Source organism: Lissotriton vulgaris, chromosome 7, assembly GCF_964263255.1.
Source record: "Lissotriton vulgaris chromosome 7, aLisVul1.2, whole genome shotgun sequence".
In the NCBI taxonomy this organism is placed as follows: Eukaryota; Metazoa; Chordata; class Amphibia; order Caudata; family Salamandridae; genus Lissotriton; species Lissotriton vulgaris.
Genome location: NC_141695.1, coordinates 1,016,250,578 through 1,016,275,658, shown reverse-complemented (window position 1 = coordinate 1,016,275,658; position 25,081 = coordinate 1,016,250,578). Strand labels below are relative to the sequence as shown.

General features: G+C 46.4%; 1 protein-coding gene across 1 annotated transcript in view; it reads right to left on the bottom strand.

Annotated features, from left to right (window-relative positions):
- The window catches only part of RANBP17 (RAN binding protein 17), a 1,388,837-nt gene that overhangs the window by 1,043,356 nt on the left and 320,400 nt on the right, over positions 1–25,081 (bottom strand). The window contains exons 8-9 of the mRNA XM_086931437.1: positions 21,872–21,945; positions 1,345–1,464 (exon numbers count right to left, since the gene is read on the bottom strand). Coding sequence (XP_086787563.1) covers positions 1,345–1,464; positions 21,872–21,945 — 194 coding nt within the window. The remainder of the gene's footprint in view (positions 1–1,344; positions 1,465–21,871; positions 21,946–25,081) is intronic.

The following is a 25,081-nucleotide window of genomic DNA, read 5'->3' as shown; positions in this document are numbered from 1 at the left end:
TGTACCCAAATTATTTTTACAGAAATATGGAGAACTACTTGTTACTTATATAAATCAAAAGACTGTTCAAAATACAAGCATTATTAAAGGGCAAAAAAATATTTTATAAAGACTTTGCAATAATATAACTGAAGTGCAAAAAACCGCGATGGGTGGAATGCTTGAATTAATTTCATCCACTAATAATTATTCTGGGCTACATTCCAGTCAATCACTATTTTGTCACCTCATATTAGACCCAGATATATGCACTCTAATGCCAAGCCAGATTCTCTCTGAACCGAAACACAAGCAACCCATGACTGGTTTTGCCCTGATTGAGGCTTGTTAGTCTAGTGCAACTTGGTTCCTAGGGCACAGTGAGCACGGGGCCCAAATCTGAGCAAACCCGTCACACTTGGGACATTGAACTGAAGTAAACAAAACAGCGATGGATGATCTAATCTCAGCCATTGGCAATTACTCTGGGCCGCATTCCAGTCCACCATTATTTTGCTCACTATGCCACTACAGATTAGACCCAGCTGTATGCAAATCAGCCATGGTCCTGCTCCAACAGGTACACTTCAGTCTGAATTGCCAAGCCAGGTTCTCTCCCAACTGGAACACAAGCTGCCCAAGACCAGTTTAGCCCCGACTGGGGCTTGGCACTTGGGTGCAACTTGGTTCCAAGGGCACAGTGAGCACGGGACCCACTTCTGCAATGTGTTCATGCATGAAGGGAGCATAAGAGTTATCCGTGCAGATGAACCTGTATGATGGGCAGAGACGCCACAGCTGGCTGTATGGGAGCCCAGGCCAGGTGCTGGCTGCAGTGCTGCTATCAGGTAGTTTTGCATCCGATGCTGAATGTGGTGATTCATCTTTAACTCTTTGCTGTGCTGGCAAGGGCGCGAGAGCACTGATGTGGGCGGCCCAGGGACAGAGTGAAAGGAGGAGACACGAAAAAGTATGACCCTAAACTTAGTCGGATAGGCGTTTCCGTGCTTGTCTGGGCATGGTGTTGGATCAGGGCTTGTGTTGGTTGCACCTCCATGGAGCTGAACTGCCTTGGTGTTTTAGCTTTAGGGTGCTCTTAGCTGTGGGCTACAAGGCAATACATTGCTCACTCCATAGGGGCAGTAAACTTCAGTTCAGGCCCATCACTGTGGACCGGGCAATACAAATCCAATACTGCAGGAAAAAACACTTAGCAGCCTTTGAATCTACGAACTGCAGGTCTCAAAGCAATCCCACATTTGAAGAGTAACACACCCTGATCGTAGCAAGATTACCAGTCATGTATTTAACTCAAGAAAAATTCAACAACTTTGTAATTCGAAAATCATGAAATTGGTAGAATACCTGAGGGTTTTCGAGAACACGTTTCACTCCTTTAATTAAACTGCCAAGATATTTAGCCCGTTCTGGATTGCTAAATAAAGATCGCCTTACAGAAGCAAACTGGACTAAACAAGAAAGAGCCTGAAAAACAACATAAGCACAAAATTACTACTATATACATTCTGTTTCTTCACAGCATGTTCAAACAAGGCTGCTGAAACAACGTCAGTGTTTAGAAACTCAAAAAAGTGGCTCATTAGCCAAGGTAAACGTGCAGATTCATTTGCTTGAAAGTGGCCTAAAAAGGCAGCAAGAAGAAATGACCTTCACTCACACCTGGCCAGCACTAGAAAAAACTAAACGAGGAAATAATACTTTCTCCCATCACAAACGTAAAAAAGTTGCGAGTGAGCTCACACACATACACCTACACCCACACGTACACACCAACACCTACACACACACACACACACTCTCTCTCTTTCTCTCGCTCGCTCTCGCTCTCTCTCTCTCTCTCACTCACTCACTCACTGTGGCATGTAGCTATCATGAAGGTACACTATTTACCTTAGAAAGGGATATGATGAAAATGCAAATACGTACAAATGAACATACTTTCCACAAACAGATGTATTCAAATGCAAGGGTTACACAATAAAAAAATGAACAAAAGCCTTTTTAAAGTAAAAATGAGAAAAAAACAGTGTACTAAAACTATTGCTCTATTTTAAGTTGCAAAATTCAACAGTGGATGATGAGGAAAGGAAAAATATTCAAACTTGAACTTAAGATCAAAACTAAAAAGAAGAAGCACTTGCTAAAACAATAGGTCTAGCTTTGTTATGGTATGGCAAACTAATCGACCATGAGGGTATTTGAGCTGGTGTGTAGGCTCGAGGAGCTATTTGAAGAGCCAGGTATTTAGCTTCTTGCAAAATTCTAGAAGTTAAGAGGAGTCTCTGATGTGTTTTCATTTATTTATCAATAAAGTTTTGTATTGGCGAACATGAGCGCTTTACATTACACCAATTGGATACATTAGAAGGTTGAGGAGGTAATATACATACATTTGGTTTAAGAGGTAGACAGTGGTAGATAAGATCACATATTTATAAGAGTAAAGTATGATTTAAAGTCTTAGGATACGGATTTGTTCATTAGAAGCATTTTCACTTCTTCCTTTGAAGGAGGAGGAGGAGGAGGAAGAGATTCTGCATACATCTGGTGGTAAGGAGTTCCATATCTTCAGTGCGATACCTGAGAAGGCTCTGCAGCACGTTCTCTTCTTGTGGAAGGTCTGTGGTTTCAGTAGTAGAGTGCTTGCGCTTCGTGAATGTCGGCAACCTCATGAAAGCTCCAGCTTTTGTGCTAAGTAACTGGGGGTTTTGATATGAATGGTCTTTATGAGTCATGCAGGTGATCTTTAGTTGTATTCTTGCCTCACATGGTAGCCAGTTCAATGCTTTTATGATCGGAGAAATGTGGTTATTTCTTCCTGTTCTGGGGACCAACCTGGCCGCAGCGTTAAGAGATGCCCTCAGCTTGTATTTGGGAAGTCGGCATAGAGAGATGTTTCCATAATCCAATCTTGGCAATACTATGGCTTGTACCGCCATTTTTTAAGTCAACCTGTGGGAGGAAGGGTATAAGTTTCCTTAGGATACTTATCTGGTGATTAGCTCCTTTACTGGCATTACTGATATGCGCCTGCATATTCAAGTGTTTGTCAAAGGTAATTCAAAAGGATTTAGCGGAGTCAATGATGTGGGGAGAGCAGTTAAAGGTTGTTAGATGTTTCAGCCAGAGGTCTATCTTGTGTGTGTGGTTGGGGGGGATATGAGGAGGAATTATGTTTTGGTGGTGTTGAGCATGAGGTAGTTGCCAGTGAGCCAGCTTTGAGGGAGATGAAGTCTTCTGGGAGGAGAATTTCATATACAATTGTGCATCATCTGCATACATGTGATATAGAATGCTCTCAGAGTTCAAAGCGTTTGCCAGGGGTTCCAAGAGTAGATTGAAAAGAATGGGTGATAGTGCAGAACCCTGTGGAACCCCTAGGGTGACCATGGAGGGTTGAGAGAGGGATTGCTTCATCTTGATTCTTAGGGTTCTGTTGCTTGGAATGATGTAAACCATTGTAGCACGGGACCAGATAGACTCATCCTTCGTTCCAGTAGGTAGTGTAGGTTGTCATGTTTAATTGTGTTGAAAGCGGAGGATAAGTCCAGAAGTAGCAAAAGACATGATTCATTATCGTCTAGCATTTTTAATATGTCATCCATGATATGGGTGAGTCCTGCTTCAGTGCTGTGTCCTTGACGGAAGCCTGATTGGTGTTGATCTAGGAGGTTGAAGTTCTCAATGTGGTTGCATAGTTGAATTTTCACGCATTTTTCTTTTAGTTTCGTAAAAGTGGGGATGTTGGATATAGGGCGGTAGTTGTTGAGATCTGAGCAGAGGGAGTTGGATTTCTTTAGTATGGGTGTTATCTGCTTTTAGGCAGTCAGGTATAGTGCCTTGCCTAATAGAGGCGTTTACAATCTTTGACCATAAGGGGAGAATAGAAGTTTTTATAATTTTGTAAATAGAAGGTGGTGGTGGATCATTGAAATGTTTGGAGGCATTCATCACTAGAAGAGTGATATAGATGTCATTTTCAGTGCAGGGCATGAAGGTGTGCATAGAGGCTTTGTTTTTTGGAGCTCCCCCCAATGTACTAAATTGACCTGGGATTAAAATGTAGACTCAGAATTAGTAGCCGGTGGTAGAGCACTCTTGGATTGTAGGTCGTATTCAATGGTTTTTGTTTTCTCTAAGAAGAATTTGTCCAGTTCCGGGCAGCTAGGGATAGCAGTCTCTCTTTGTTCCATAGAGTTTGCTGAGTTGATCGATTGTTGTTTGACTATTTCAAATAATCTTTTTGGACGATTAATGGCTTGGTTCAGCCAGGTTCTAAAGAAGTCAGCCTTAGCCTTTAAGATTTTCCTGTTGTATATATTCCTCACTGGTCTAAGGTGATTTAGTTGTTCAATAGAGGGTACCAATCTCCATATTCTTTCTGCTGATCTTAGCTTGCTTCTGTCAGAGTTCCGGTTCTCGTTGAACCATGGATTGGAGATGTTAGTGGAAACATTTTTTGGTTGAAGGGGGATCAGTTGAGCCAAATATTTGAAGAATAGTGGAGTTTTTAGAAGTCTGTGAGGTCATGAATGTCGACAATGACTGCCTGGGGGATCAGGGCAGTGTTGCATCGGTTTGCTAGGATGAAAAGATTAATATTTTGGAGATACCTTTTCCATTGTTTTGTTTTCTTAGGTTGGCATCTCTTCGGAGTCACCTCAATATTGATAGAGAAGAAGATGCTGTAATGGTCAGTCCAAACACAGGGGATAATGAAGTCTAATGGGACGTTATTAATTTTAGCTATGATGAGGTCCAGTGTCTCTCCCTTGTTGTAGGTTGGGCTGTCGCAGAATTGGGTCAGATTGTGATCTGACAGGAAGGATTTAAGACAGCTCACAGCATGATCATTCGTATTGTTCCAGTGGAGATTATATATATATATTTTTTTTTTTGGTGTTCAAACTGCTTTATTGCATAATATATAAAGTACAATGCCACAGGCACCTACAACCCGGAGGCCGGCAGCGTCACATGCAAATCAATAAGGAAGTAACAATCAGTAATACACAGCCATGGAACCGGCATCCCGGAGGCCCGGTGGCGTTAATTCCTGTTAGTTGAGGAATACCTGTTGGCAAGTACTCCAAGAAGAAAGGAGGTGAAGAGAAAAGAAAGGGAAACAGAGAATTGTATCAGGAAAGAGAAGAACATATAAATAGGATTTACTGCAGTAGAACAGGTTTTTTTCATTTTTATCAGTCCCCAACAGTAATCAACATGGTAAGGCTTTGTAAACATGTAATTATGAAAAATTCCAGGTCGACAGGTGTGTATATGAGCTATTGGCCGTTCATTGCTATATGGTGCTGCAACATTTGTCATGGTGCCAAATGGTCATTGAAAGGGTGAGGGTCATGATCAATATCCTAAGGAGTCAATAACATGTAGTGACGAGGGCTTGCGGTATGGGCTGGGTGATGAAAAGAAAAGAAACCCGCACTGTGGATAGGTGGCTTAGCGGCGGACCCGGCACAGAATGTGGCCCACTCGCGGTAGTGCCCAGTATGAGGTTATCCCCTGTAGATTAACTTGCGGGGGCAGTGCACCAGGACAGGAGAAATGACCCATGTATGTGTCAGTAATCCAGGCTCTCTAGCCCCCAGTGTTGGCCCTGTAGCTATGCACAGGCTTGCCCGTGCTCCGAGGCGTCACTGTCATCAACCTGAGCCAGCAAGTAGGCGACTAGCGGACTCCATATGTCTTTTGATCTGTTAAGGACCGGTAACAATTCAGCAAATGTAATATGTTGTTCCTGGCAGTAAGTCATATCTGATAACCAGTCCTTAAACTTCGGTGCCCTGCCTCGGCCCCAGCGGCATGCCACACGCCGCTTTGCCAAGAGTAGCGCGGTGTCAACAAATTTCCTGGAAGATTTCGGTATGTGTGGTGTGTGCCCCAACAATGTAAAGAGTGGGTCTTCCGCAATCGTAACCTTGGTCATTACTGTGAGAGCATCAGTCACCTGCTGCCAGTACGCGTGAACAGATGGACACTCCCAGGCCAAGTGCAAAAAGCCCGCATGTTCAGCACGGCAGCGCTCACAAATGTCGTCAGCAGCCAGGCGAAACCTGAGTTTTTTCACTGGTGTATAATACAGCCGATGCAGGAATTTATAGTGTATCATCTTAAGTCTGCTGCTAGCCGATATTCGAGCCGTAAGGGAACAACAGTAGCGCCACTGCTCATCAGTGAGCGTAGTGGACAGGTCAGTGCGCCCTTGCTCCCTCCTCGGGCGGCTCGGTAGCCGATCTGAGTTGGCGGTACATGCCAGAGACCAAGTGAGTCCCGTCCTGCGAGCAGAGCAAAAAATGTAACGGGTGAAGGAGCTCAGGCTCATTTGGGTAGTCAGGTAGGATATCCCTCATCCCCTGACGGAGGCGTAGATAATAAAACACGTCAAGCGGGGTGCGGTCTTGGGTGGCGAAGAATCCTTCCATGGATTTGAATGTCTTATTTACGAACAGATCACCCCAGTTGGCGATATGTAAGCGTTCGCAGAGCAACCGAAGGCCTTTTTCCTGCAATAAAGCGAGCACAGGGTGATACGTCAGGGGCAATGTAGGAGAATATGGAAAGTTGCAGGAAAGTCTCTTAGCTATGCGGCGCCATGCGTTTAGAGTGCAGGAGACAGATGTATTCGGAGTTTGGATCTCCGACTCTGGACAATGGAGTAGGCCAGACAGCGGCAAGGGGTGTACGATCCAGTCCTCCACCGCCAGTTGTGGCATGAAGGGCGTGGGGACCAACCAATGATATGCGGAGTGCGCCTGTGCACACAAGTAATAAGCCTCAAAATCAGGTACGTCGAAGCCTCCGGATTCGTAGGGCAGTATGAGCGTAGATCATTTCAGCCGTGAGGCCTTACCTCCCCAGAACAATCGGCAGAGCTCTGACCGAAGGGTTTTGAAGAAAAAAGCACCTGGATAATATGGGATATTGAGGAAGAGATAGAGGAAGCGAGGCAGCACTACCATTTTAATGAGGGAAGCTCTGCCAGCCATGGATAGCGGCAAGGCAATCCAGCGATCAATCGCTGTCGTAAGTGCTGTGATTGCCACCCCATAATTGGAGCGGATCGTCTCTTCTCTATCTCGTGAGATCTGTATGCCAAGGTACCGGAGGTCAGTCCGGCACCACTCTAATGGGTAGTCTAGGGGAAAGTCAGCGACCGCGTCATTTAGGGGGAAGAACTGCGATTTGGACCAGTTGATGTGTATCCCCGACATCCTGCCGAATACCACAAACTCTCTTAATAGAGGATTGAGGTGAAGATCAGGGTACTTGACATAAAGCGTGATGTCAGCGTACAACAACACATCTATTTGGCGTTGGAGGCACTGGACAGCCCCCTCACGATGCAGCTGGCGAAGCCGACAGGCCAGTGGCTCGACCGCGATCGCGAACAGTAGGGGGGACAGAGGGCACCCAGAATGAGATAGGCGTCCATTGATGAGGACCCTCGCCGTCGGCTGTGTATAGAGGAGCTGTATCCAGGAGACAAAGAGTCTGGGAAATCCCATGCTCGTCAGGACTGAAAACAGGTAGGGCCATTCGACCGAGTCGAATGCCTTGGTGGCATCCAAAAAAACGGCAGCCACTGGTAGGTCTCGATGAACCGTACGGAGGAGCGAGAACAGGGTACGCAGGTTATGAGAGGTGGAACGCCCAGAGATGAATCCAGATTGATCAGGCAATACAATCCTGGTCATGAGTAGGGAGAGCCTAGTGGCCAGGACTTTCGCTAATATCTTCACGTCACAATTCAAAAGGGATAGTGGGCGGTAGGAGCTACACGAGTCGGGATCCTTACCGGGTTTAAGGAGTGAGGTAATAACTACCTCTCGCATGGAGCTAGGTAGAACGCCATCCCCAAGCGACTCCTCATAGACCTCCCGGAGGACCGGGGCCATGATGTCTATGTAAGTTTTATAGAACTCGGCTGGAATGCCATCCAACCCAGGCGCTTTGCCATTCTTAAACGACATGATGGCTTCGCGAATTTCGTCGAGTTCGAATGGAGCCGCCAGAAAGGCCCTGTCTCCATCACGAAGCCAGCAGAGCGCCACATCTCCCAGAAAGTCTGCATAAGATATATCAGCAGCAGCGTGGGTGGTGTAGAGAGTGTGGTAGTGTGAGGTAAAGGCGGCGAGCAGTGTATCCGAGTCCCTGATCTTGTGTCCATGGTCGTCAGTGAGCTCCAGGATGGTAGTTTGGTCGCGTGAAGCCCGCGTTAACATCGCAAGAGCTTTTCCCGGCCTGTCCCCCTCGCAATATCTTCTAGTTTGCCAGTGTTTACCCTTGAATTTTGCCTCCCTGTAAGCCTCCTCCTCGTATTTGGACAGTGTGTCCCGGAACTCTGCGTGTATAGTAGGGTCATCCTCCTCTACCATTCGAAGCTCCAGTGCCCTCTGCTCCGTATGTAGCCTGCGTATAGTGGCTTGTATGTCCCGCAGGACGCCAAAACTTTTAGATATACAATATCCTCTGATGGTGACTTTGAAGGCTTCCCAAATGTGTTCCACTGAGTCAACGGACCCCTTATTCCTAGGAAAGAAGTCAGCTATTTCCTCACCCAGCTCAGTCCGGAATAGGTTATCTAAGAGTGCCGCTGGTTGCAACCTCCAGTGGGCCCTAGGGCTATCCCACCCGGGTATGCGTGTATGCATCAGGACAGGGCTGTGGTCAGAATATGTTCTCGGCAAGTGTAAGACTCTCAGTACCTCCGGTATGATTCCTGTGGTAACAAAGAAATAGTCTAGTCGCGCCCACGTGCCCGCCTGTGGTGTGAAGTGAGTGCCCTCCCTTCCGGCCGGGTGTAAATATCGCCATATGTCCACTAGTGCTCCCTCAGTAACGATACCCTCCAGGGCCTCCCTCGCCCTGGGTTTGTAATGACTCGCCCCGTCCGCCCTGTCTAGAGTGGGTGCCAACGCCAAATTGAAATCTCCTCCCCAAATTATATGGCGGGAGTCTACGTCCATAATCTTGCCCCAGAGTGTGGTGAAGAAGGTAGGCGTGTCTGTGTTAGGAGCATAGCAGTTTATAAAGGTGATAGTGTCGCGACCCATTCGCCCCCATAGTAGGGCGTAACGGCCCTCCCCGTCTGTTAGTTCCCCACATTTCTGAAACGGTACAGTACGCCTAAGGAGGATGGTAACTCCCCTTGCATATGTGGAATAGGATGAGAATATGCGGGTTCCAGCCCATTTACTTGCAAAGGTGGCACGCACTTGTGGCGATAAGTGAGTTTCCGGTAGCATGGCAACATGAACATCCTGTCTGTTGAGATATGCTATCACATCACGACATTTCTTAGCATTGTTAAGCCCTCGTACATTCCATGACATGCAGTGCAATTGTATATCAGATCCTAAGACCGCCGTTGACAAAGGAGCAGTGGTACATCTCCCTCTGCGCGCAGGAAGTTAGCGACGATCAATTCGCACAAAATAGTAAACACGACACAGCATGATGTGGCCCGAAGTATCATTTGACATGTAAGCCCTACCCCCCCAGAAAGGAACCCCCCTCCCACTACAGCATCCCAATCATGCCTGTAGCCATCAATTCCCACCCTCCATTCCCCCCCCTCCCAACCCCCACTCCCTGATTCCAACAAGTTAACAGCTAACATGGGGCACACCCGACAGGGTAACAACATCAAGGGCGCACAGTCACTTTGCCCGCCCATGGCCTCCGACACTGTACCGCCCTCGATGGAGGCCAGGGCTGGGAAAGTGGACCTTGGGATACATTACCACAGGAGTGATGAGTCAATGCAGTTCCGCAGTGTAAGGGCAGCATCATCGGAGCTCGCAGGACAATGAGAGAAAACAACAATGCTGAGCGACAAGATATCCAGCCCAGTTAGGTAAACATAGTCAGTGTTCATTCCCTGCTGCAGATGGATCTTCATCCCCCTGGTCCGATTCGGCATTTTGGTCGCCTCCTCTAGCCATGCGGAGTGTTTTTAAGTAGTCTTCCGCTTTTTGGGGGTTCGTGAAAAACCGTTGCTTCCCCTGATGTGTAATCCGCAGCTTTGCAGGGTAGAGTAGAGCATAGTCCAGTTGAGCTTCGCGTAGTTTCTTTTTCACAGGGATGAATTTGCGCCTTTCCTCCTGAACCATTGGGGTGAAATCTGGATAGATGGAGAAAGTAATGCCATCGTATTGAAGGGTCCGTTGGGTCCGAGCAGCCTTCAGCGCAGCATCCCGGTTGCGGTAATTCAGCAGTTTAGCAATAATTGGTCTAGGCGGCAGGCCAGGCTTGGGGACTGGTGCCAGCGATCGATGCGCCCGCTCGATGATAAATTGTGGTGAAAAAGCGTCCTCACCTATAGACCCCTTGAGGAGCTTCTCAACGTGAAGTTCCATTTTGCCTGTGTTTGTGGACTCCGGAACGCCCGTGACGCGGATGTTGTTGCGTCGACTGCGGGCCTCCAAATCCTCGTTCTTTGCCGCTATGACCCTGAGCAGATTGTCCATTCGGGCCAATTGCGTAGTGTGATTGGAAGTGACGTCATCTGTGTCAGATATCCGCTGTTCCGTGGCCGTGATCCTTTCCTCCTGACGGTCCACCTTATGAACCAGGGCGTCGAGTCTGGCGGTCATGCCGTCCACTTTTTCCACTACAGTGGCGAAGCCCTGCCGTATTTCCTGGAACAGGTGGTGCAGATCAAGCTCCTTAGCAGGAGAGAAAACAGTGGGCGTGGCAGCAGCGCTTGAGCCAGGGTCAGCAGGGACCATTTTCGTTGTCTTTTTAGCGCCATCGAAGCTGATTTTTGATTGGCGGTTTTCGGGGCGCACCATCCTGGCCTCCGAGCTCGGTGTTTTCACCCACCAGCGCCCCTCCGGTTCAGCCCCCTCCGGGTCTGGTCAGGGATTATTGCGATATTAAAAGCAGGAGTACCTCGCCTCAGGAAGCCTTCCACTGGGGTGCCCAGCGTTGGTCAACGAGGGCTGTGAAGCACGAGGGTTCCGTTGTGAGGAGGAGCCAGGGGGCACAGATCAGAAGCCTCCGTCAGCACCAACGCGGCATCCGTGGTATATAGGCGATGGCAAGTATGGGCAGTGCTGCCACGCCGTGAGGATTCTCTGTTCAGGTAACTCCAAAGTCGGTTTTACTCACAGAGGTGAAAGGTTGACCGTCAGGATCACGGCGGGAAGATAGGCCGGCAGTAATATGGATCCTACTGGAGCCAGGTTCAGACGCGATATGCCCCGGTCGTAGGTGCCGAGATGCGGTGCAATCGTCAGAGCTCAGGGACCGCAGCAGAGATCAGGAGGCAGGGCGGTAAGCAGGCAGACTCGAGGCCCGTCCCAGCAGCACAGTGTGGGCGTGGGGGCCCCCGACCCCCCTTGGACGTTGTTCACCAGCAGACGGCTGTGACGACGGTGACCAACTCTGGGGTAAAGCTTCACTCAGGTTGTGCAGCGCTGTGGAAGTGGCCTCCCGCCGTCGTCAGCAACCCGCCATCTCTCCTCAGTCACGCAGATCCCCGGCACAGACAGGGGTGAAGTCTCTAAGTGCGGGCACAATTAAAAATCAAAACTCCCGACCTTCACTCGCAGCAGGGGGCAGGAGGCCGATGAGTAAGCTCTCAGCACACTTTGGTTCGAGGAGCACGGGCAGGCGCCGCACTGATGCCGAGTGTACAGGCGCGGGCTGGGGCCTACCACCTCATGACAAGCCCCGACCTTGCGTGGCCTCTCGCAGCCGGCTCTCTAAGCTCGCGACCTCCAGGGTCACCACCGGTCAAACTCCGAGCGGCAATAACTCCGGCTCCAACGTCGTCAGCAGGCCAGATTTTCGGTCGAGTGTAGGGGACGATTCACCGCATCGGATGACAGGCGAAGCGGCAATTTTAGTAACCTGTGGCAGAGGATAACTGTAGGATAGGTGACCAAGGTGCAGGAGCTGCTAAGTTAGGCAGCCATTCCGCGTGTGCGCCCTCTAGCGCTCCCGTTCCAGTGGAGATTGAAGTCCCCTGGGAAAATCTGAGACAGTTGTGGGTTGTTGTTAGATGTGATGACTTTGATTATCTGTTCAGTGAACAGCAGATTATCACCGGGGGGGGGGGGTATATTATGTGAAGCTTGCTAATGAGGCAGTTGTTGTTTGTGATGTTGATGCAAAAATATTCACAGGTAGGTAAGAAGACAGTATCTGTTTGGTTAACAGATTACGTTTTAGTAAATGCAGGCTAATCCACCGCGAGGTTTCAAGTTTCTGTTTAGACGGATTATGTAATGACTAGGTAGGACAAGTAGGTCAAGGATAAGAGAAGAGGAGCTATTTAGCCATGTTTCTGTAAAGATAACAATGTCAGGCTCATTTGAGAGGAGGAGATCGTAGATGTCGGACGCATGTTTGCTAGCTGATCTGCAATTGAGGATTATGCACTTCAGTTTGGTAGTAGAGTGGGTGAGGGCTGTCTGCACTATGTTGATATTTTTTAGGTTTTTGCTATTTAGAGATCTGTGGTTGTGGGAGGGTTCTCTGTAAGGGTTAGCTTGAATAGCTTCTATATGACCCTGTAGAGGCTTGCTATTGTCTATAGGGCTGGCATAAGATAGGAGGAGGTCGCGTATGTCAGTGTCAAATAGCTCAGTAATTAGTCTCTTGGGACGAGATGGGTCGTTAGGGGAGGGAATAGTATTTGGTACAGCAGACTTGGTGTGTGGGTTTTGGGTGATGTATCTGCTCGTTTGGGAACTAGTTCGGTTCACAGTGGCACTAATGGCTCTGTGCAAGTTTAGGAGCTCTTTGGTGATGGTTGATAAATTCTGTTTTTTATCCCAGAGGTGGAATAGGCCGATGGATATCTCATCAATACAGTCAGAGTTAGGACACCTAGTTATGTGTGGAGGTGTGTGTTCTCGTATGGAGAAGGCCGCATGTTAGATCTGGTTGAGTGGGGATGGTGTTAATATATTCCAGTGGAATTTGTGGATCAGGGCAAATTGGTGGAGGGTCTGCATCTGTATGGATGATGGCCTGGATGGGTGAGAGGGTGGGAGGGCCTATAGTATGCAAATGAGATATGGTCGAAAAGTGGTTGATCAGGGTGGTGTGTATAAGTTCCGAGGGGGAGAGCAACCAATCATAGAACAGAGCTTTTGACAAGTCATGGGGGACCTTGCAGGCAGGTTCAACTGTAGGGAAAACAAGTGGATTAGCAGGAGGGGATTCAGAGTTGGGGGATTCTCCATTGGTCGTCAGGGATTTTGTGGGGGGGGGGGGGGGGTGTATGCACATGGTTGGCATGTAGCTAACTGAATCCTTACAATGCTGGTCCAGAGAGCACTGGAGTGGTTGGGTCCAGGGTGTCGGAAGGATAGCAGTCGCTGGGGATATGGCGTGATTTGATTACAGTTGATGTAGTCACAGACTTTTGTGGTGGGGTGTGAGTACCATCATGGTGATCGGTGGGATTTAGGTGGGGAAGTGAGGAAGTGGGTAGGGGAAGTGGGGTCTCCTTGTTCAATGCTTTCTTGAGGATCAGGAAGATCTTGTATATAAAAGCAATATTGTCATTTGAGGCGTGTATAAGGATATTACCATTGTTGTACAGGGATATGGTAACGTACACTCTGCAGCAGTCCGAGGGGATACCGACAATTTGAGGGCATTTGGGGTTTTCATGCAGTCAGAGACTCGAAGCATGGTGTAGAGGATATTCCTCCATTGTGCAAGTTTTTGGTGTGGAAGATGAGGTCATTAGTTAGTATGCCTTTGTTGGTACAGGAATAAGGATCTGAAACAAGTGTTTCTGGGTGAGTTTTGATTAGCCGGTGTTTGAACTTTTTAGCTGCATTTTTAGATAGATTGGGTGGGTATTTAATGGGGAAGGCATGTAGACCCGAGGGTTCTAGGTTTGGATCCATTTTTTCTTACTTCTACAAGCCTCCCTTTCTACTTCATTCCTGCCTTAAATATATCTTCCTTCACCTGTTCGCTAGTATCTTCCTCTCTTTTTCTTCATTTTTTACATTAAATCTCTTCTGATGGATAGGCACTGATGGAAGTTGATAACATTCAAAGATAGCCGCCGCTTTTTCAGCCTTTGGGTGCGAGTCCCATTTTGATTTCCTTTTTTAATATGGAGGGGGGCGCCATCTCTGGAGAGAGCTGAGAGTGGGGATTAACAACACAAAATGGAGGTCTGGACTTCCAAGGCACTGGGGTCAGTTTCCCTTCAAACAGAAATGGTTGATATTAAGAGGGGGATCTCACAAAGGTGGCTATTTCGCCAGGCGGAAGGAGAGAGCAATCGGTCTCTTCGTGTCTCGGTTGTTTTTTGAATGGGGCCATCTAGCCCCAACTAATTAAGTACGGTATAGGCAGACCAATTCATTCTATTCACGGTCTTCTGTTGCAGTCTTTGGGAGTGTGTATCCTGCGGCGGATGAGAGCGCCACCCTGAAGAACCTCCGCCTTCGTGATCACCTCAGGTGTGTCTCAATCCGACTAAGGGGTGGAGACTGGCACTCTCCACTTCGGTGGGTGAGGGGGACAAGATTTTGCCTGCCTTGTCCGAGGGGCGACCCAAGAGGTACAATTAGGTACAATCAGGGGGACAAGGATCCCATCTGGGTCTGGATATACGGGCAGCACTCGTCGAGGCAGACACGTTGCTGCGCGACCTCAACGGGGGACCAAGGGTTGGAGACAGGACATTGGAGACAGGACATAAGAGGGCTGGGCACCCACCGGGATGTCTTGCTCGGGACCCTCTCGTCACCAGGTCCGTAAGGAGCTGGACACTCTCCAGTATCTCCTACCCGGTGCCGACTCGTCTCCAGAGCCGTTCCACGAACCCGGCTTTACTTTTTGTGCCATACTTCGGTAGTTTGAACAGTGTTTCATTTTTGTTTTCAATCACTCTACATTTTCAAGAACACAGAAATAAATTGACAGCAGAAATGATTAAATAAATGTTTATCTTTAACAGAACTTTGATAAATGTTCAATGGTTTCTTGGGAAGCAAACCCCAGAATGCAAGTTCTTTTTAGAAGAATTACTTCACATTATTAGAAATGAGGCCATTTGGCTCTTTAATGCTAGGCCAATTCAGGCCATTAGGGCCCTAAGTGCTTGGGGCCAATAAAAGCCACTTTTCTTTTGTTGCCGCAAGATAATATTGATGATCGTTGAAGCCTGGTCACATTGATAGTCTTTTATGGATGAAACAAGTGACACTTATTACTGTGAGGACTCATAATATTAATTGGTGCTTAACAGTAGTTCGGGCATTCACATTTCTTAATAATGTGGCTACATGATGCTCACTGTAAGAGGGACTTAATGCCTTTGACTGGTAATACCCATTAATGCATGGTTACATTGAAGCTACTATTGTCAAAGCCATTTATAAGTTTTAATGCCAAAGAACACAGAGCCTCCTTACTGACTAGGGTCCTAGCCCATCATTGCATAGGGCCATTAATGAATAATATTATCTGGGGCCATTGCTTATCATGAATATAAGTGGAAGTAACACAGCCTTAATAATAAATAGGTATTTTCTACATCTGACATGGGAAATTGCCCCTTTACCATTTCCAATAACATAACATTGACCCTGCAGAGTCGGCAGTGAACAGTGAGGAATCACGTCCGGGCGAAGGGCACGGACCTAAAAGGCACAGAAGATGGCTGAAACACATTGATGATGAATGAACATTGGGGATCCTAAGACACCAATAGAGCCACCCACATCTTTTATTTATCTTGTCCAGGTAGTCTCATATAAACAATCATAGGACTATTCCTCTAGGCAATTCTACTTTCTCTCCGTTTTACCTACGCACATTATCAAGTGCTCTTCTTTAGAGGTTTAGCATGCCCAGGATGAATATCAACAAGGGTGCAATCCAATTATGAACTATGTCACTTTAATGGGTGAGGGTGATGTAATCAGAAGAAAGGACTTTTCCTCATAAAACCCTAGGCTTTGGCTGGTTTTCAATGGTCCGGAACATTTCATTGTATGATTATGCTGTTATGCTGACCTGGGCAGATGGCTTCTCAGGCAAATTTCTTCTCATTCCCTTATATGCTTGTAATCCTTTCATTGATAATCACGGTGAGGGGCTAGTCACTATCATTATATTCTGAGGACATTAATTTCATGGCCCCATTAAAGACAGTAACTAGCAGGGGCCATTTATGTTGAGTGAGAGATTGGATGATTAGTCAGGTTTATTACCACCTTGACCCTTTTAAGACTCATTAGTGACTCTGGGACACTGATCCCAGTGAAAGTTTATGTCCCCAATTAGAAACAAGAGTGAACTCCCTCATGACCTATAATCACTTTACTACTGGGAATAACCTCTATTGCAGGCATACACAAAACACATATTCAACATATTTGTTTATTCATTTATTTTTGTATTTGACATCTTTTTATCATTACTTAAGTCATTTTTTCATTTTCTTTAAAATACAGATAATCATTCACTGTGTATTACAAAAACCTTTTTTCTTTAAATACATGTACAAAAATTCCTTTTATAATACAATAATGAGAAAAACCACAATTATCTTATAGAAGCGAGACAGCTATAATATCCAGGTCGAGAACCACATACATTCACACTCATTCACACATTCTAAACACTCACAACTCAAATATAACAAAAGGAAAGAAATTCCTGTTGTTTTGCACCAGTTGTCCACTATACAACCAACAGGTTGGATCTAAAATGGGAGAATGGACGACGCGTTTCGGTGGAAAAACAGCAATAGGTACCACCTTCCTCAGGACCAGCCAGGGGCAATTCAACAGTGGGTCTCGCAACCTGAAGTTTTTTGTCTCTCTAATAAAAGGTACTATATTTGTATAATAGTACAGGCCTTCTGCGTGGAACCACAACTCAATTTTCAGCCAAGAGCTCAGGCCTTTTCAATTTGTCAGATGAGCACAGGTATTATCAACTATCCTCTAGACGCTTCCCATCAAAGGAAGAGGACAGTCAGAAAGTTCTCAACTCATATTGTTTCTCACTTTGGAATGGTTTCGGCAGGGTGAACTTACTGATTGGTACAGAATGTCCTTTTTAAATATTAGTTCAGTATCACAAACGATGGAACCCAGATTCCTTCCTTTTTTTCTGGTCACTAAAATATTTTGTCATTCTATGTGGATCATATAATATTTTTAGTTGTGCCTCGTCAAATGCGGTAACTCTGGTATGCTATATGGTGCTGTCAGCTGATCAATACCAAGTTCGTACAATCAGCATACATCCCAGAGCTCCGCCGAGCATCCCAGCCATGGTTTCCGACCGACGCCATGCCCCCAAAACATCTGCAAAACCTCAGGAGGTCTAGGAGGGTGACATCAGGAACTTTGAGGGTGGGGAGTGGGAGAAAGCATAAGAGGACCCACGGGTCATAGCTATATGATCAGGGTTCCGACTCATGCAACACTGCATCCTCCATTGATCCTACTAGTCTAGAACAACCCTAAATAGGATGGGGCGCTATCAATAAGACAAGTGTCTGAGGGGTGCGAACAGATGGGGGTGCTTCTTTCCCATTATCTGGGCGGGTCCAGGAACACAGGGATATTGGAAGAAAATCTCAAAATGTATGGCTCCAGCAACAGGACAGCACTTAAATGACTCTCTTAAATGATCTCTATTAAACATATGGGGTGAAGGTTCAGACCCAAAATATTTGAAAAATATGGATTACATTGAGTCTAATTGTAGCCAGACAAAAGACTTAACTCTAGAAGCCTTCACATAGCCTGCTTCTAGCCAACACATTGCCAGTTCCACTGCTTCCAACATTTTTGCGGTCAAGTTGATGTTATTTCAGGCTCTATCAGCATTGTGTAATTATCTCCCAACATGAACATGTATGTGATCATTCTGTGCTCCGTAACCTCTAGTTTATCATGCACTTTCCCTATAAAAGCCATTTAGATCTTCGGTTTGGCTAGACAGAACATTTCCTTCTTCATCGTGCAGCTTTGGTGAAGGCAGTTGTAAGCGCAGGAACAATTCTAGCAGACATAGTGTCATTCAGTGGCTTTGGAGGTGCATTGCGTGACTGGGGTACCAAAAAACACGTAATTTTTGCAAACTGGGCTGTTCATGAAACCAGTGCATTACAGGTGAAAAATTGTGGGCACTAGGTTTATACCACTTTCAAGGGGTCGCCTCCGGAGCTAGTTTCTGGCTGTGGGGCATTAGTTTTATTTATTAAAATGTACCAATACCCCATTCCACGGCCAGTTGTGAGAGTTAAGGTTAACCCTTTGATCTTTCCTGTCAATTGAGACATTTTACCATAGGCACAAGTGTGTGGGTATGTGAGGGTGTGTGCATGTCTGATTCACTTACTGTGGTGTGCTGCAGCTTCAGTGGTTCCAACTATCGTAACTGACAAATTCGGATGGCTTTTACAGGTTGAGGGCATCTGAAAACAACATCCCTGAATTTTGTGTCTAAGGGCCTTATTATGACTTTGGCGGTCTCCGCCGAAGCCATTAAAGACCACCTACCGGATTAAGACTTATTTTTACTCTGGCAGGCGGTTCTTTGGCGGTCCCACTGTGGTGCCTTTCAAAAAGGGATCGCAATGGGAGCGTCAAAGGCAGTTCTGGCAGGGTATCGACTGTCAAGACTGTGAATATGCAGACGGGGGGGGGGGCGCACAAAATGTGCCTCCCCTGCATTCACCCCATTGCACAGAGGCAACAAGGGGCCTTGCAGGGCCCCCTTTGTTTCCTCAGCGAGATGAAAATGGTGGCAGTGAGGAAACTCCTAATCTGCTTGGTAGTGCCGCAGCGACACCGACAGCATATTAGGGGTCTCAGACCGCTGCACCACTACCAGGGATTGTGGTTCCCTGGCGGCAGCAGCCATCCTGTGGCGGTCCAACCGCCACAATCCAAATGAGGCAGGCGGACCACCAGTCTGGCTGTCTGTGGACCGCCACCATGGGTTTGACGGTCCAATCGTAATAAGGGCCTTCGACTTGACAAATGTCCTCAAAACAATATATTACACTCAATGATTTCATGGAAAAATCTCTCAATATTACCAGCTGGTGGAATAACACCGGAAAAGGTCTGCAGTGCATCCCAGCCATGGTCCCCAGCCTCCACCTGACCCAATGCTAAAGCACAGGTGGGGGGCATGTAATGCTCCCTCATGCCAGGCACCATTCTTTCCTCATTCACCCTCTCCACATGGGAGTAAGTGTTAAGTGCGTGTCTTAAACCCCACGGAACTGGGAATTCCATCTGGTAAATCAAACTCCACACAGTTGTTCCCGATTCCTTGGGGATAACATAAACATTGTGCAGAAATACGAGGCAAATCGGAATTTTGCACATATTTCCTCCTCACTGGTAATCGAGGCCTCAATGTTATAGTGATGAATATAGACACAATGGAAACTATATTGAGTAGTATGACTTGTCCAGCCGGACAGAGGTCAAGAATTTTTACTGTACACTTGATATGTCATATAAAATACCTTCAATTCTTTAGAGTAGGACACAAGCCTGTGCCTGTGCCCTTACGCTTACGCTTACAAATTGGCAAGGTGAAGAGGTAGTGAGGCGACAGAAAAGAGTATTTAGGCAGGAGTGATCCGGCTTCGGTTGTCTTCCCTGGCAGGGAAGACAACCGAAGCCGGATCTATCGGCTCGGTGAAACGCTACCAAGCCATCCGCTGGCGCGTAACCTGCACCCTATTACGGGTAGCTACAACTCTTCATTCACCCCCAAATGGGTTGATGACCTGATTGTTCGCCTCATTACTCTTCCATAACCGAACACTGGCCGGTGTAGGACTCCACTAATTAAGTGACTGATGCCATGTTGTCGCACCCTATCCCTCCACTCTACTTGATGGATTCAATCGGATTCTACCAGGCCATTGTGGCTTGTATTATTTAGGCATATATATTTTGTGTCCTGATGATGATCCCTTTGATTTTGTAAGTGGGATCGAAACGCCGTCGACTTGTTGAAACACCATATACCTGAAATGTATACCGAATGTGTTATGCTTGTAATGGTGTAAACTGAATTTCTGTCACTGTTGTATTTACAGAAATCGCTCACTCCTGCCTAAATACTCTTTTCTGTCGCCTCACTACCTCTTCACCTTGCCAATTTGTAAGCGTAAGGGCACAGGCTTGTGTCCTACTCTAAAGAATTGAAGGTGTTTTATATGACATATCAAGTGTACAGTAAAAATTCTTGACCTCTGTCCGGCTGAACAAGTCATACTACTCAATATAGTTTCCATTGTGTCTATATTCATTGCTTTTGCGTAACCTTTTGTGCATAGGACCATTGTTGTTGTAGAAATATGTTCCCCGAGGTCCTGTGCTGACTCGTATGGGTGCCCTTGTTGTTCTGAATACTCAATGTTAGAGTGAGCTCCAAATAAGGACGTAGTAAAGCCCCATCTATTACAGCTTCAGTGGGGGGGGGGGTGGGGGGGGGGATAATAACCTGTTTTTATTGCTCAATATTGCCTTTTATGTGTTACTTTCAGTTCACAAGATAAAAGTCAAACTAATTAATATTAAAGGGAAGATGATATTTAACAAAGCTATTAGGCAAAGGGGTGCCAAAGGTGCCAAGCACGTGACAGAAGGAAAAATAAATTATGGCAATGACAAAAGTAACTGCGAGGCTACTGGAATGAGCAAATAAGAAAGACAAATAGAAATAAGACTGCAATGAAAGACAAACGGTCAGAAAGACAAGAAAAAATGGTCAAAGAGAAAGGAAGCAAGGCAGAAATAAGTAAACAGGCACAGACGAAGAACGGAAAAAAGATGGTGGAAAGGAAGAAAGAAAAAGAAATGGAAAAGAAGGAAAGAAAGAAAATAGAGAGGGAAAGAAAGCAAGATCGAGAAAGAAAAGTGGCAGGAAGGAAAGGAAGTAACAACGAAATTATAAATGAAAAATAGAAGGAAGGAAAGAACGAAGGAAAGTAGGAAAACAAAATGAAGTATTCAAAAAGAAACATGGAAAAAGAGAAATGAAAGCCGGGAGTAAAAAAGGAAGGAAAGGAAATGAAAGGAAGGGAAAAAAGAGAGAAATAAATAATGAAAGGAAGAAAGGCTTGGAAGATAAGTGAGGAATAAAAGGAATGAACGAGGAAAGAGATGAAGAAAGGAAAATGAAATAAAGATTGGCAGAAAGGTAGTAAGAAGGCAGAATGGAAAGAAAGAATAATGGACAAAATGTAAGCAAGACAGAAAGAAGTAATTAAAAGAATGAAAAGAAGGAAATAAAGAATCCCATTCAGTAGAAATGAAAGAACAAAAGAAAGGTAAAAATATAGCAGGAATAAATAAATGACAATTAGAGAAAGGAAACATTGACAAAGAATTTAAAAAAAAGAAAACCACAGAAGAAAGGGTAGAGTAAATGTAAGAACGCAGGGAAGGCAGATGAAGCTGTTTGGGCAAATTGCGCTGTAATTACGTAACTTTTCAAAAAACATTCCATGGGGAAGGAGAGAACTATTCTCACCGGGCTACAGAGAAATGGTCAGGATCTCTCACTTTGCTTGAATGTTTAGTGCCATATAGTTCAAAATGAGGCATTTTATTATTTTGGCTACTCTCTTGGCTCCAAAGAGAAGTTCCTGATTAGAGAGTTAAATACCAGCTCCATGCCAGAGTCTTTGTTATGCACTGCTCACAGCTGAAGCTATTACATCACAGAAGCTGCCATCCTTCCCTTAACAATGCACATTTCCTGACAACAAATTAACAGTTGCAATTAAAAAAAAAAACGTTGAACAATGTGTGCTGTGATTTAAATATTAAAACCCTTTAACTTGAAAGCAATAAGAATTAAAAAAAAATGTACTTACTAACTGAGAAAGGAGTGGAGGAAGAGAATGATACAAATCAAAAAACAGGTCCAACGTCTCTGATTCCAGAAAAACTGTGGGAGAAAATAGCGAGTTAATAATATACCTTACATAGAACTTTATTCAAATATGGAGAACATCACTTCAATGTTTATTTATAAGAACAAATGGTATTTTAAAGTGCACCTCCCATCTAAGAGGCTTTTTTAGCCAGGTATGTGAGCTTTTGTCAGGGGACTGGGGACCTTGGCTTGCTCTTTGACCTCTCTAGTACAGATGATGAGATGTTCGCACCAACTACACTACTTTTACAATGCTAAGGACGTCAGCATCCTTTCATGGGCAGAAAGCACACTTGACACCAGGAATACATTTTTGCTATAAAAAAAAGAACGGGGTGGGGGTCAGCCCACCCTGGCCTCAGGCCGCAGCTCCACCCCTAAAGCCCCAAACTCCTGCCAACCACCCAGAAGGTTAGGGAGGAAGAAAACACCCTAGACACCAGTGATAAATGTTTATATATATGAACAGAGGATGGAAGGGGAGTGGAGTTGGTTGGCTTCTCTTTGTTGTTTATTGTTTGTCTGTTGTATGTTTGATGCAGTAGGTGAACTAAGTGTGACTACGATTCCCAGATAGGGGTCCTTGCTCGCTGTGCCACCGTTCAGGTGGGGCAGGTGACCTATCTGTACATTTTCTGGCCTTCCTTTGTATCCCACCACCAGCAACAGCCAGCAAAAACAAAACACAGCCGTCTCAGCTTGAGAAAACGTTGTTCTAGTTTACAGTGCTCTAAGAGTATGTGTTTTTTTCAGGATGGTGTCTGTTTTCATTCAACGTAGTGTAAAAGTATTGTCTCTGTATAGCAGTGTGAATTCAGATTGTAGAAGGGCTGTGAAGTTCAGGTTTAACGCTGTGCAAATTTCTCACAGTGCTTGTCAGTGGGTGTTAGAGCGGACAGCCTTTACGGGGGTCTTCTCCCAAACATTTTGCTTTTTCCCCTCCTGTTTCCCAAACTTAGTTTTTATTGGTCTTAGGATTGTGCACTTACCACTGATAACCAGTGCTAAAGTCTTGTGTTCACTCTTCTAAATATGGTAAAATTGGTTTATAGCTAATTGCCAAATTTAATTGACTTGTAAGTCCCTAGAACAGTGGTACTACATGTACATAGGGCCTATAAATTAAATACTACATCTGGAACTGCAGCGCTTATTGTATTGCCCACTTTAGTAGCCCTTTAAAACATATTTCAGGACTGCCATTGCAGCCTGTGTTCAGTTTAATCTGTCAATTTGAACTGGCAAAAAAAACCCTTGGCCAGACTTAAATCTCCCTTTTTAATACACACATCTAGGGTAGGCCCTAAACAGCCCATGGGGCAGGGTGCCTTTTATTTGAAAAGTTGGTCAAGCATGAGTTTTACATATCCTGGTAGTGTAAAACTACTAAGATAATGCTTTAGTATTGTGAGGACCACCTCTGCTATAGGCTAACATTAGTTTCCCTTATCACATGTAATAAGTGATGGGGGCATGGCCTGGAAGGCCAACATGGCGAGCTCCTGTTTGTGTGTTTCTGACCCCACCGTACTTTACAGGTGCTGGCATACCCCTACTGCACGGGGGTGGTCACCACGTCGGTCCAGACCTTTGGCTTTATCCATGGGGGTTGCAAGGCCCGGATGGTCTGAAAGCCGGAGGTCATTGGAGGAGCGCAGCACTCAAATTCCGGGTTAAGTGCAAATCCCCGTCCTGTGTCCTACTGCTGCGTTGATGGTTGCCCCCCTCCCCTGGGCGTGACAGGGCTGCGGCGAGCAGCAGGGGTCAAGGGGGGGGGGAGATTTGGTGCAGCGGGTTACCCCTATGACAGTGGGGCCCCACAGACTGGGCTGCTTTTCTTAGCCCAATCGGGCTCCAAAGTGACTCCTGTGACAGGTGCCGCTATAAGAGCTACCAGGGGATTGGCCTACACACGGGAGACTGGGTTGGGCCCCATGGCTGACTGGGACTGGGTATACAAGGAGGGCCCCTGTCTGGCCCTATGGACTGATAGGTAAACAACCCCCCCCCCCCCCCCTCCCCAGTGGATCTGTGCGGTGGGGGGGTTCGGATGCCCACACGAACTGGGCCTTCTGCCAAAGAATTGACTGTCTGCTGAGCCTGTCTGCCACTGCTTGGAGGATTCCTAGGGGCCAGAGGTCACCAGGGCACCGGTGCCACAAAAGGAGGTAGGGTGCGTAACCCCTAAGCTCATTTTGACTAGACCCCTGGCCTTCTTGTGTGAGCCCCTTTTGTTAGAAAGTTTGGCCCCGCCTGAGGAACCCAGGGGCCGTTGTGCCCGTCTGAGCCCTCCTGGACTTTACTACCTGCCGCTGAGGTGTGATTCCCTGTCTAGTGCTAACTGCTCGTGCTGCCCAGGCCCGTACCCTGGTGCAAGCGGGTTGGTCCCCACCTGGTGCTGCCCGGGCAGTTGAACCAGAGCTATTCTGTCATCGCCTTGTCCAGCCTTAGGAGTGCTACCTGCGAGGCACTATAGATCGTGATAAGGACCAGCCGAGTCAAGAGAAGATGGACAGGTACACAGCGCCCGTTGGGGGCCCACAAGTTCTACAGAGGGAAGAACAAGATGGATCTGCACCAGGTGGCAATACATCTCTCATCCTCCAAGCCATTCGGGTCTCTAAAACCCTACAAGAAATGAGAATTAGTGTGGTGAGAACGGATGTCTCCCTACTTCGCCTAGACTTGCGTCAGACTGCTGCCATAGTCACAGAGGCGGAAACGAGTACCTCTACTTTGGAAGATACAGTTAAACAGCATTCTTATGATGTGACCAGCCTGTCCTATGAAGCAAGGCTCCTGCAGGACCGGACAGAGGACGCAGAGAAAAGAGCCAGGTGCAATAACCTATGCTTTACACGGTTGCCTGAATTCATGAAGGGCCAATTGCCTGAGGATTTCCTGGAACGCTGAATCAAGACCTGGCTTGAGCCCGAAGGCCTTTCTACTTGCTTTGTAATTGAAAGGATCCCCCCTCACTGGCACAAAAACGTACCCCCGGGCCGCCCCTGGCTGGTAATTGCAATGCATGGCTACAGGGACCAAGATGCAGTTCTCCAAGGGGCACGACTAACTAACAATTAATGTTCCAGTCCAGACATGTAATCATCATCCCCGAATATCCCCGCAGGGTGCAGATCCTGAGAAA